General features: G+C 45.1%; 1 protein-coding gene across 1 annotated transcript in view; it reads left to right on the top strand.

The window, feature by feature from the left end:
- The first annotated feature begins 3,739 nt into the window (after window positions 1-3,739).
- The window catches only part of PTPRT (protein tyrosine phosphatase receptor type T), a 419,404-nt gene continuing 409,838 nt past the window's right edge, over window positions 3,740-13,305 (top strand). Inside the window, exon 1 of the mRNA XM_054391936.1 lies at window positions 3,740-3,809. Within this exon, the coding sequence (XP_054247911.1) occupies window positions 3,740-3,809 (70 nt within the window). The remainder of the gene's footprint in view (window positions 3,810-13,305) is intronic.

Genomic DNA, 13,305 nt, shown 5'->3' on the forward strand with positions numbered 1-13,305 from the left:
CTGCAAACACTGCAGCATCTATTCTGGGTGCTTAGGAAAAGCCTCTATTCCCTCCAAGGCTCTTGCTCTGCTCTGCAGTCTTCATAGCTGTGCTGCTGATGCAGGCTCCCTTATTTAGCTGGGTCTGATTTTTCTGTCCCTGGCATCTCAACCTGCACATGAGGAGCTTTCTCCACTGAGTGTGTTCAGGTGTTTTCCAAAGGGAATATCCCCTCTCCCAGTACAGGGTTTCATCTGCCTCGAGTCAGCAGCCAGCATGAAGAGCCAGGTGCTGCCTCTTCTGCTGCTCAGCCTTTTAGAAGGAGCACAAGGCAGAGTAAGGTACAGGTAGACAAACAAAATATTGTGTATTACTGCTGTCTCTGCAGCTTCATTAATTGTTATCTGCAAATTGAGCTACAACCATAAAAGATTGTGGCTGCAGTTTAGAAAGACTCTTACCAGAGTGCTCTGACCTGTATTCTGTTATTTAGGAAGATGAAGAGTTTAAGCTCAAAATTCACTGCTAAGGGAGAAGGACTGTTGGGCTGTTTGACTTTTTCAGCCTATTCCAGTGTTGCAGCTTTGCTGTAACTTCCTACTTGCCTGTGTCTGCCTGCAGTATGAATAGATTGCCTTTCCATGATGCAGTGTTTGGAAAACCTCCTAGATCCAGGCCTTTTTGGACTTGCCTGGAAAAGTGTCACTGTGTTCATGTGTAAAGGTGAACTTCTATTTCTAAATAATTGATAGCTGGTAGCTAGTTGGGGTTTTTTTCTTCAGAAAGGAAGAAACTTATTGAGAAGGATGATGAACAAGAGATCAATGGCAATGTGTGACAGCAATGAATGACTTCATGGTATAATCAGATTTCAAAAAGCAGCTGATATCTGTATTTGTGCCCATAATTACCTGCAAATGTGCTGATAACTTGGTGGGAGTGGAAAAATAAACAAGGTACAACTTAAAGTGTAGAGGCACCTGGGCACCTAATACTTACTGAGTTACCTACTATTAACTCAGCTGTTGTATGAGTTTTCTCTGTAGGGGTGGAATGTATGAGCACATGTACACCTGTAAATATGGATAACTGGAGCCAGTGCTGGAGACAGTCTTATTTCCAATAATAAAAATCAAAAGGAGAGATGGGTGAAGCTGAAAGTGATACCAAAATGGCACCTGGTGTTGTTTCCTTGCTTTAACCCCCTCTCTCCCACCTGTGGCAACACAGATCATGTTCTAGATGCACAATGTAAGTGGAAATATTAATCTGCCCTTTGAGCTTTTCCTACAACTTTCACCCATGAAAGTTGCTGACCAAATCATAAAGAAGGTATTGCAGAATAGAAATGAAACCTGCAAACCTATATGAATGAATGAAACCTATAATGACAGCTGCCAGTTGGGTGTGTATTTGTAAGCATACACATATGGCTTGCCCTGAGGCAGAAAAAGTAGTTGACCATATTGGATTAGACAGATTTTGATGTGTACTGAACTTCCTCTCATTCAGTGATGTGGATTCACCTACACCAGTCAGTTTTAAGACTCATCTTGACAGGGTGCTGGGCAATCTCACTTAACCTACACTATCATCTAGAAAAGTTGGACCAGATGATCACTGGGGTCCCTTCCAACCTGGCACTCTATGATTCTCAAAGATGAGGTTCTCTCTATGCACCTCATAGAGATGCATGTACACAGAACAAAGTTTCTCTTGTATCTCTAGGAACCTGCCTGTGCTCAGGTACTTGAGTGGTAGTCATGTTGGTAGCAGCATCAAAGAATCCTGTAGAATTCCAATGAGATGTTTTTAAAAAGCATGTGAGTTGTGGGGTATTCCTCTTGTTTTTAGGCAATAGGGTTGACAACTTTTATTGAAAGAAGCATTAAACTTCTCTTCTTTCCACTCCTGAAGATCCCTGGACCTCAATAAATCACTTAGCTTGGCAAATCTTGCAAATTCTGGACATAAATTCCAGATTTGGTTTTGTTTCTCCACTTTTTTCATTTATATGGAAACAAGTGGTAATCACTTGATGTAGGGCTACTTTTCTACAGCTTGTTTGCAACCGTTTTCTTCTTTCCAGCACCACTTGTGTGTGTCAGGGTTCTGTGTTGCTATTGTCCAAACAATCTGCATTGATACAGAATTATTCCAGCAGTTTCTGACTGCACTTATTGTGCTGGCTGGATCCTTCCTGCTGCCTACCAGGTTACTTAAGAGATGTTTTCTTTCTTCTTGCTGTTCTGTGCTTTATCTCCAATTGTTTACCTGTTTGTGATTGTCCTTATACTCAACAAAAGATAATGGCAAGCCATAATTTTAGAAAGGACACTTAGGGCTTTTTGGACTGTGGGGGGATTTGGTTTTGAGACGTGTGAACCCCTCAAGTATTTAATGTGAAATGTAAGCTAGTTCGTTTGAGATGCAAATTTAAACTGTTCTTCTCCTGCTTTGGGACAGGGCCCAAAAAACACGCTGGTTAAAAAGCACAGGGTAGAGCTCTCCCAGCTGGCGAGCTGCGCTGCTGGTTCGCGTTCTGCCGGCTGGCTCCTCCGAGCCGACAGGCTCCGTGCGGCACCTCCCGCCCTAATCGCGCTGGGCTCGGTGGGAAGCGGGGATGCGGGGAGCGGCGGCAGCCACGGCCGGTGCAACACTCCCCCCTGCGGGCCGGCCCGCTGCGGCGCCGGGCTGGGGGAGCCGGGAAGAACCACGGAGAGGGGCGAAGGAGGGGTTTGGATGACACGAAGGGCTGTATCTCATGTGATGAGAAATCGGTGTGCTATTAAACCTGAAGTACTCGCCGTGAGAGCGTGCCCAGCACCGCTGGAATTTTTCCTGACAGTCGAGTCCCCGGCTCAGACCCCTCCTCGGGTGTGGAGGTGATTAAAGGGGAGTTTTCCCGGGTGGTCCCCACTCTCTGTTCCCTGTGCAAATTCAAGCGCAGGTGGTTGATTGGTATTCATGTCTCCTATTTTGTGCCATCTTTTAAAGTGAGACGTACGTTTTTTGTTAAAGTTGCTGGTGAAAAGCAAACATCAGAATTATTTGCGATGGTGTCTGTGCATGGAGCCGGGAAGTGGAGCAATGCACAGTGTGATCCGGTACTCAGCCGCTAACTCTCGCGAAAGTAAAGTGAATAGATCATGAAAATGCCCGTTTCCAGCAGCAAGCGCCCCAAAGCTGCTCTAACAAAGGACCCCCTGATGAGGCCCGCCGGGCTATAGCAAAGGGTCGCTTCTTCCCTTCCCATCCCCGCGCCGCTCTCAGCCGCGATCCCCGTCCTCCGGTTAACGCAATCCCTGCATTTCCCCTCCCTCTCCGCTGGATCAGGGCAGCAAGCCCCGATTTGCTGGCACGAAGCTGCACTTCAGCTGCTACCGGTAGAGATTTGGGTGTGTGTGCGCGGCTGGGCTGCAACCGGCATTAACAAAACCCCAGCCCGCCCCCCAGCGCAGCCACCTCCTTCTGTGCGTGGAGGGGAGGGGGAACCGGGGCTGGTGCCCCCGCCGTGGCGGGGCAGCGGGGCTGGCTCTGCGCGGGCGCGGCCGGCGCCGGGCTCGGGGGGAGCTTCCCGCCCTCCTCCCGCGCCTCCCGCCGCCACTTCGGCGGCTCCTCCGAGCAGCACCGCGGCTCCGGCTGAGCTGCCGGGGCCGCCGCCGCACCCGAGCCACCAATGCGGGGAATATTTGCAGAGAGGCAGCGGCACCGCGGCAGCGGGGAAGGCAGGTGAACTCCGGGGGGAAGGAAGGAAGGATGACCGGCGTCGCCGCGATCGTCTTTCTCCTGCAGCTCTTGCCCAAGGTGGAGGGACAGCTCTTCCCAGGTGAGTGCCGCCTGGGCTGTCCGCTCCTTCTCGGCGCTCGCTGCCCGGCTTTCCCGGGGCACCTTTAGCTGCGGGGCAGCGAGCCCTAGGGCACGCTCCCTGGCAACCCGAACTCTTCGTCTCATCCCTTCTCAGCCCATCGGCCTCGCACGGAGCTCCTTGAGCAAGCTCTAGATCTTGGCAGGGATGGAAAAGTCGTTCGGAGGCAGCTGGTCGGTGGGGAAGGAGCGGGCTGGTTCAAAGTCGGTGGGCGAAGCGGGGCCGGGGCCCGGCGGCGGCTCGGAGCCCACCCTGGGCTATCGCAGGTGGCTGTCGTTGCCGGGTCCTGCTAGAGCTGTGACGATGGTGTCAGGGTTTTGGGACTGGGGAGTCTCGCTCCTCGAAAAGTTGCGTGCGGTGGGAGATGAAAACAGCGTTTTTGTCCTTGGATTCACGACGTTTGAGCCCTTTTTGTGGGGGAACAGCCTCCCCGAGTCGGCGGCTGGAGCTTGCCCCTGAAGGATGCGCAGCGCGGGGAGACCGCGGCCGGTCCCTAGGCGAGGGGCTTCGGGGCAGTGCTCGGAAATCTTGGGGCAGTTTTGTTTTTTTTCCCCCTTGTATCTTGCAGCTCAAGTAACTTTCTCAGGGGGGCTCAGCTGCTTGGGCTGGCTCCTTCCTAGTTGTTGCTTTCCCTGTCACTCTGAGGTTAAGGAATACTTTGCTCTCTGGCATGTGTACATTAATAGTAGCCAGTTATTTCCCCTCTCCTATAAGTTCCTTTTAGGCATAGTTTGAATTACTTAAAAACGACAGGTGCTTATAGAGTCGGTTTTGTTCTCTTGTGCTATTTTGTCGGTAAACCAGACGTGTGGTCTCGTTTTTTCTCTTGGATATCGTAATAAAACATTCACTTTCTTTATGTTAAAAAACAATCAGTTGTAACTTTCAGACTTCATATATTTAGCTTTCTAGTTTATTTTTAAATCCATTTCCCCCCTATCTAAGACAAGCAAAAATCTGTCGTTCAGCGTTGCTTGATGTTGGGATAATTTTCGGTGCTTGTGACTTGGTTTCGTACTTCCAGAGCACCTCAGTTCATCTCAAACTGGGAGATTTTCTTAGTTAAGACTATGAGCTCAGAAGACGTTGTCTTGCTTCTTTACAACAGAAATTGTGCGCAGCGTAGGAGCTGCTGAGTGTGCAGCCAGAGCACAACATGTCCCTTGAAGAAAGTTTGAAGGGCCGGGCAGGCAGAGGAGAGCCCTGGTGAAGTGGATGTTGTAATCAATTCCATGGTTTGATACCACCACGGTATCGTGTTTACATTGCTAGGCAACTGCACAGACCCGCAGATTTATTGGAAAGGCTGGGAAATCTAACCTAGTTAAATAGCTGCTTCTTTAAGTAAGCAATGCGTGGAGCTCTCTTTTTTTACTTCCTATTCCAACTGTGTTTTCGTGTTCTCGACATTTGTCGTATCAATTGAGATGAGATCCTCTGTGTTTGATGAATCACTTAGCCAGATGCTTAGAAAGAAGAGTGTTCTGTGAGGATGTCAAACTTCTAAGGGGGCAGAAGACATTTTATTTGAGAGAAATAAGAACATAATGAGCTAAACACATGCATATGTGGGGCTTAGCCAGGTGTTTGTGGTAATTTCAAAAAGTCATTTATTTTCTTTAAATAATCAGTCCAGTGGCAGTACTGACCACGAGGCTTTCTAATCATCAGTACCTCCTTCCACCTCCTATTTTAGTGTGTTTCTTACCAAATTAAGAAGAGCTCATTCTAATAGATACTGGTTTCTGAGGTGCTTCTATTATTGAAGTTAAAGGAAGGTTTTCTCCTCTCTGTATATTCGATGCGAAGTGTAACGGACAGGACTCGGAAACGATGGCTCGGCTAAAATTTGGGCGTTTTTTTAATGGTAAAAAGCGGAGTTTTTTAGCGGCATTTTGTATCTCAAACGCCAGCGAAGTTTGGAGACTTCAGTTAAAGCGGTCGGTGCGCTTTCGAATCTTCCATCAGGTGGTGCTGTCTCCATAACTATTAGGATGCAAATCCCTCCTCTCTCCTGATTGAATTCTTTTTTCAAAGCCTAATGTGTTTATTCAGCAGCCTTTTGTTAAACATCCCCAAAAATCACTGTGCAAGAAGTTGGCTGCATGTTGTTGGGTTTGATATCTTTTCTTCTATGATAATTGAGCTAAGGAGTAGAAAAGACACAACTCGAGACAAAATGGTATTCAATTCCTAACCAACTCGCACAGCTGCTGCTGCTTCGCATCCACGGTGTATAAAACTAGGAGTACTACGAAGCAACAGCTGAATGCTGATGGCTTCTTCCTGGAATACCTAGTTTTCAGAGTGAGGGAGCTGTCTAACACTTCTTTCTTTATGTAATTCTGTATTGCATGTGTAACACTTTCTCCCCAGCCAATTACTTTCAGTTGCTGCAGTCTCTGCATTTGTTTGTGTATTTCTGTTTTTATTTGGAGGCGCTAAACTTTTCATTAGCATAGGGTCAGCTGTGAATTTAATTCCTCTACGTTCCCATAGGAGAGAAAGAAGTAACACTAGGTCACTCTAGTCATTACCAGTTCTCTCGGGATTTCAGATATTGAGGAACTTTGCTTACTGGGAAGTTGCTGGGTGTGGGGTGTTGTTTCTTTTTTTTTCCTTTCCTTTTTTTTTTTCCTTAAAGCAAGTGTGCAATTTTTCCTCTCACCAAATATGTGGAGGAGTCCTGCAGATGCTGTGCACTTCGCTACGGTCTGTTTTCTGTGTGCGTTTTTAGCAGGGATTAAAGTAATTTGTAGCTGTGGAAAAGCATTTAAAGGGGAAAGTAGGACAGTGGGTTTATATTGGGACTGATCACCTGAACACCAGATTGCTTTGACACTTATTTTTTCCTCTGATGTCAGCATTTGCTTCAATTTTTTTCTCTATACTGCTCCCTATTTCGCTATGGCAGAGCTCTGGAATGTTTGTAGATGTAGCTGGCTGCTTGCAAAGGCTGCTGCCACATCATAAAGTTATGGCAACTGATAGCTGATTATACATGGTCTGTCCAGGGAAGATGAAAAGGAAGCAAACTGAAAGTAATTTTTTTGGGGGAAGATTAAGTCGTTTACTAGGAGTTCATTTGCTCACAGCTTTTGCTGTCAGTAAATTGGCAGTGAAAAACGGATCTTTCTGAGCAAGCCACTCTCTGTGGCAATTGTTAACAATGCAGCCATTTAACTCAATAATCACTTTTCACTCCCTCTGGGGAGCTGTTAGCGCAACAATTCAACTTTATTTTTCATTCCTGGCTGGCTTGATTTGTTTTCGAATACATAAACAATTACTATTAAAAGGGTGGATGTTGTGAAGGATGTTGTTTCGGCAGAGGCAGGGAAAGGTCACTCTGTGCATTAAAGGGGTTTGCGAATCTCTGAGTGATCATCTTTCTTTTTTACAAATGCAGATCCCTTTTTTCACAAGCCAGCCCTTCAGAAAGTCCCTCGGCTCTGCTTTTCTCATTTAATTGTGCTTTTTTAGTCAGCTCTGTTCTGTGTGCAGGCCCACGTGCTCTAGTTTTCATTAATATTATGGGAATGATTTGGGACACTTACTGTAGAATATTACAGCATTTTTTAGAAGGCACCATCATCTGTTACCATGGAAACCAAAATAGTGGTAAAGACGTAGGTCTGAGGCTTTGTGAACCTCAAAAGATATGGACAGGGGTTGTTTCTTATAGGAATGATTACTTTTGGATATAAAATCCAGTTAAGTGGAGAGAAGAAAAGGAAATAAATTGATCTGTTCAGCATTGCACTGACAATCCTTCTTTTGACTAACATTCAGCACAGAAGAATCAGTGTCTGATTCCTGCTCCGTATGTGTGTTTTGGGGCTTTTTTTAAAGCTGATAATTTATCATAATAGTTGTTTTATGCCTCTGGTAATTTCCTTTGTAATTTTACACGTGATGTAAACAAATGTATATTGGCAAGTTTTGTGCTTGAAAGTGCTGAATGTGGAACGGAGAGGTGTGCAGCGTTAGCACCGGAGCTTAAGAATTTTGGCAATGAACAAATCTGAGACTGACATGGCCCTGATAAAATAATGACTATAAAATGGTAGCTGTCATCCAAAATCCACCTCCCAAAATCTGGCTGAGGTGTATATATGGCTTTGCTTAGTAACATGAGCAATAATACTTCTGTGTTTTGCCATAGAGATGCTGAAGCCTGGTTAACATTCATAGAAACTCCTGTGATGTTTGGGTGAGGAGCAGCAAGAGGGTGTGTGGCTGGCTATATAAAGAATATGTCCTTTAGAGCTTAATTATTTTTTTTTTTTGTGGAAGCTGCTTCAGTCTGTTTCCTTGCTGTCTTGCAATGCGTAGATAAAAACATGTAATGAAGCTTCCAAAACGTGCTTGCAGGTGCAGTCATAGTTGAGATCTTCCTTGCAGATATTTTAAGCAGCAGCAGCATACAGGGGTCACCTGCTGTTAGAAACTGACCCAAGCTGTAGTCCAGATTGCCTGCTGTGATGCAAGAAACCTCCCTTGCTTACCACTGCCTGAGTGCCAGAGGGCTCTACTGCCACAAAGAACAGCTGCTGGCTTGACATTTCTTGGCTCTGTGGTATCATTCTTGAGATGAATGTGGTATACTTGGCTTTTATGGTATTTCTTGAACACTTTATGGAGCAGCGTTACTTGGCTCATTTAAGCCAGTGTATTTGGCCAAGAGTCACTTTCTTCCACTACTGCTCACATTTCTTACTTCTCTAATTTTTCTTCGGATGATTCTCTCCTTGTCTGTGCTGGTTAGTGCTACTTGCACGTTGGTCTGTTTAGATGATAGCTGCTTTTGGGGGGAAATCTTTACCTACTTGAAAATCTTTACTTTTGACCTACTACCTTCCCAGCCTTGTTACCTTTTACCTTTGAATGCTACTTGCTTCCTACCACCCTACTCCTTCAAGATAAACCTAGAGGAAAAGAGCAACCCAACGAGAAAGATACTGAGGTCTTAGAACAGGTCCAGAGAAGGTTAGCAAAGCTGGTGAAGGGTCTGGAGAATGGATCATCTGAGGAGTGGCTGGGGGAACTGGGGTGGTTCAGCCTGGGGACTAGGAGGCTGAGGGGAGATCTTCTCACTCTACAACTGCCTGAAAGGACGTTGGAGTGAGGTGGGGGTTGTTCTCTTCTCCCAAGTAACAAGCGATAGGATTAGAGGAAATGGCCTCAGGATGCACCAGGGGAGGTCTAGGTTGGAGATTAGGAGAAATATCTTCCCTGAAAGGGTTCTTGACCACTGGAACAGGCTTCTCAGGGAGGTGGTTGAATCCCCATCCCTGGAAGTGTTTAAAAGACACAAAATGCAGTGTTAAGGGACATGGTTTAGCACCAGCCTTGGTAAAGTTAGAGAATGGCTGGACTCAATCTTAAAGGTCTTTCCAGCCAAAAGAATTCTATAACTATACACACTGCAGGAGAGGACACACAGAGGTGGTGAATATTGTCAATGGCATTGGTAAGGACTTCTCATACCCTAGCCCTGCCTTTCTGTACACTCATAATTACATAACAAGCAATTGCTTCTAGTGTTCATTATTGCAAGCTCTAAAGATCATATATCTTCATGGTAGAGGAGACAATTACTATGTCTTAATTAGACTATATATCATTTAATCAGACCCATTTGTTTTTTAATATCCAATAAATACATCCTCATCTATCACAGCATGGTTCAGGGATGTCAGATACTTTTCAATCTGGATGGCAAAGCATTGCACATGGCAGAATAAAATGCTGGTAAGTAATTTAAAGAAAACAAGGACCTTGTGGAGAAAGAAGACTGTAAGTGGTGTTCAGTGGTACAGTTAAAGATGATGTAATTTGGGGGCACAGAAACATATCTACCTGTGAACAAGACCTGGTAAATAGGACAAGAAGAAGAGTGAACCTACTTAGTGCTGCTTGGTTTTCTTGTTTGTTTGTTGTTTGAGTTTGGGATTTTTTGTTGCTTGTTTGTGTTTTTGTTTCAGTTTTTTTTGGGTTTTTTTAGCTAGTGCTTGTAAATCAATCCAAGGCCAACCACTTGATTTCCTCTCTCCAGCTAGATCTCTCTGGGACTGAAAATTGAAGCCGACGTGGTGAATACTGCTACAGTTTGAAGTGGCGCAGCTCATGTTGCTGGAGAATGATTGAGCTGCTTACGAATTTTGGGAGCATGGGATCTAGCTTTTGTTCCTTGATTTTTTTTTTTAATTTTTTTTTAGTTAATTTTGCAGAAAGGCTGTGGAGTTTGACAGCTGATGACGTTGTGTGGGCACAGATCAGAGCTGCAGCCTGAGCAACCTATGGTTATGCAAACCTTGATTCAGCTGTGCTGTTTCCTTTGTACTAGGAGCACTCAAAGTATCCCTGTCTCCTGTTTTGTTAGCTGAAATGTCTGCAGACCCCACCTAACAGAGGAAACTGAGTTTGCCATATTTTTTAGCTTACATCCTTGTCATAATCTCAGCTTTATTTCTGGGTAGTTAAATCAGTGGGAAGCAGCTCTTGGCTGCAAATTCAGCTGTATGTCGAGCTAAGGAGGCTGTTTCACTCTGCAATGTTGTAAAGAACAACAGTTTCAAGAGTATTACAACTTAATCCAGGGTTTATCCATTTTTTACATTGGGAATCAATCCTCTTTGAATGTAAATAAAATATCACTACCTGCCTGAGCAGTAGGTCTTCATGTTGTACTGGGAATGGTGCTCTTCAGTCTTGTGCTTTTAACTCCAGTACTGCTGAATTCTCTTAGTATTGACTCAAAGGTCAACCCCTCAGTAATGGAGTGGAGGAAAGAAGGGCTTGAAGAGGCAAACACAGCAGTTGTGTGTAGTGTGCTTTCAGATTGTCTTCTTAATGAAAAAAGCATGGAGCTGGAAATGGTGTTTGGACCATGTGAGGTTTTTTCCTTCTTTGGAAGGATGCTGGAGATAGGTAAAGTACTGCTTGGCAGAGTATGTGTATGGTTGTGACCACATAGTAGAAGTAGGGTGTGAAGATGAAGCCAGGGAGGATGAAGGGCATTAAAGCCATTTGACTGCTATATAGATGGGTCTGTCCTCAGTTAGAAATACACTTATTGGAGCTGCAGCAGCATTTGCTGGATAAGCAGAAGAGCATTTCTGTCAGCAAGATAGGAAGCTGCTGTGCTAGATGGTTCATTTCTCCAGAGTAGGGATTTTCTGTCAATGTGTGCCCATTTGTGTGCTGGCAGCCCAAATCTTATTCTGCATTTCTAGGTGTGAATTCAGTGCTTTAAGAGACAGTTTTTGATGCAACTGGAAAGTGTAATGTATTTCTACCACAATCAGTTGTTTTGGTATTTGTTTTCAGAGGTGTGTAGCTGAAAGAAGTATGTTAAAAACAAAACTAACACCAACACAAAAGAACAAAATAAAAACCAAATGAAAAAAAATAACAACCCAAAAACCTAATCCAAGAGGCTGTGTATATCACAAAAGGGAGGCAATTGAAAGGGACCTCTGAGGATCATCTGGTCCAACCCCTCTGCTAAAGCAGGGTCACCCACACCAGGTTGCCCAGGGTCACAATGATCAGCTGGCTTTGGAATCTCTCCAGAGAAGGAGACCCCGCAGCCTCTCTGGGCAGCCTGCTCCAGGGCTCCAGCACCCTCATACCAAAGAAGTTTTTCCTCATGTTCAGAACCCATCTGCACATTGCTGGCAGCACTTCCAGGTCCTTCTCTGCAGAGCTGCTTCCCAGCAGGTCAGTCCTTCACCTGTACTGATGCAGGGAGTTATTCCTCCCCAGGTGCAGGGTTTTACACTTGCCCTTGTTCAACTTCATGAGGTTCCTAACAGATGCATGTATGTGTGACTCCACACTTGACTGCATTGGGTTGGTGTCAAGAATTTGTACTGCTTTGTCCATAAGAAATGAGAAGCACCAATATGAGCATTCAGGAGCTACTCCTAGTGTTTTCCATGCAAGTCCACCTGCTTGCAAAAGCTGCATGTACCTGGGCTTTTGTCCTAGCAAGGGTACCTGCTTTCTCTAGCTTTTAACTTTGAATGTGTTTGTAAGCTGGCTGAGCAGAAGAGCTCATTGCCTTCCTTCTCATGCTGGACTTGGTAGGCAGTTGTCAGTCTGTAACTGTATCAAGCCATCTCTCCTACTGAGCATCCTGAATAGAAAATCCTTTTTTTTTTTTTTTTCTTCCTTATTGTTTATTAAACCTAATGAGATTGCTTTACTGTAAACATCTGAAGAGCCAACTGTGTTAAACGCTTCAGAGGCACAAATGACTCATTTTTGTACCCTGAAGAACATTTTCATCTTGCAGTTGTACGAGAGAGAAACAACAGAAGCAATGGAGCAGCAAGGGTGGCAGATGATGTTTGAGGGGGGTGTTAGTTACTGAGAAGGTGATGAGAAGGCAAGTATGATGAGATGATAGTGGTAGGAAAAGGAAGGGAGTGAGTCTGAAAAGAAACATGAAAGCTAAGAGGAGCCTGACAGGATGGAAACTGTGAGGAAGCAGACATGAAATAAAGCTCAGAAATCGGCTGCTGTTCCTGGTGTTTGCAGGCTTGGAGGATGGCTGGCACTGCCATCATCTGTCATCTCCCTCCCTCTTAGCTTCACTGTCAGCCAAAGTGATCTCTAGCTAGCTTGTTCCTGCAGAGTTTGGTCTTTAGGTCAAAACATGGGCTGCACTGCCTAGTTTTTATTGTCCTTCCTGAATTTCATGGCAGCAATTTCTCAAACTGGTTGAGCCTCTCTCTTCGCAAACCAAACAGATAGGAATATTTTGAATTGACTAGCAGCCCATTCTTGGTCACTTAGAAAAAGTTGTATATTGAATTTGCCACTTGCTAATATTTTGAGAGCCTAAAACATGCCAAAAGTAGTTTTCACTCTTGTTACTTCAGCTCTGCTGCTAGTTCAGGGATTTGCTCCTGTGTTCATGCTAGCGGAACACTATTTCAGTAATGAGAAAGAACAGGCATGCAAAGGGAAAAGATTTTGATCTTTGCCCTCTGAAGAACACCACTATGCACACCTGTGCACACTAGAGCAGCTCACCAGGATAGCAGCTCTGTCCGGATACCCAAATGCATTGCTAGGCTTGGTTCAGAGCCTGGGCCAGGCAGCCCAGATGTGATGCACAGCTTTGCACAGTGGCCCAATACAACTAAACATCCAGAAGTCGTCATGTCCAGTGGCAGGCTAAAGCCAAATGCTCATCTTTGCTCCTTCCTTTCAATAATTTTTTTTTTCAACCTCAGTGTCAGTTTGAGGCAGACCTTTTTGTGGCATTGCTGGCTCTGACTAAACAGGATATAGCATCCTGATAAATTTGACTTTCAGATTGGTGACTTCCAGCTCTCCTGTGGTCTGGCTGTTCTTTGCCAACACTGACTCATTCCCTTTAGGGCAAGTGGATCTCTGGAGGCAGCCTGCAGTGCTCTGCTTGTGTTCTGCCTGTGAAAGGTAG

The sequence above is a fragment of the Indicator indicator genome, chromosome 24 (genome assembly GCF_027791375.1).
Source record: "Indicator indicator isolate 239-I01 chromosome 24, UM_Iind_1.1, whole genome shotgun sequence".
NCBI lineage: Eukaryota > Metazoa > Chordata > Aves > Piciformes > Indicatoridae > Indicator > Indicator indicator.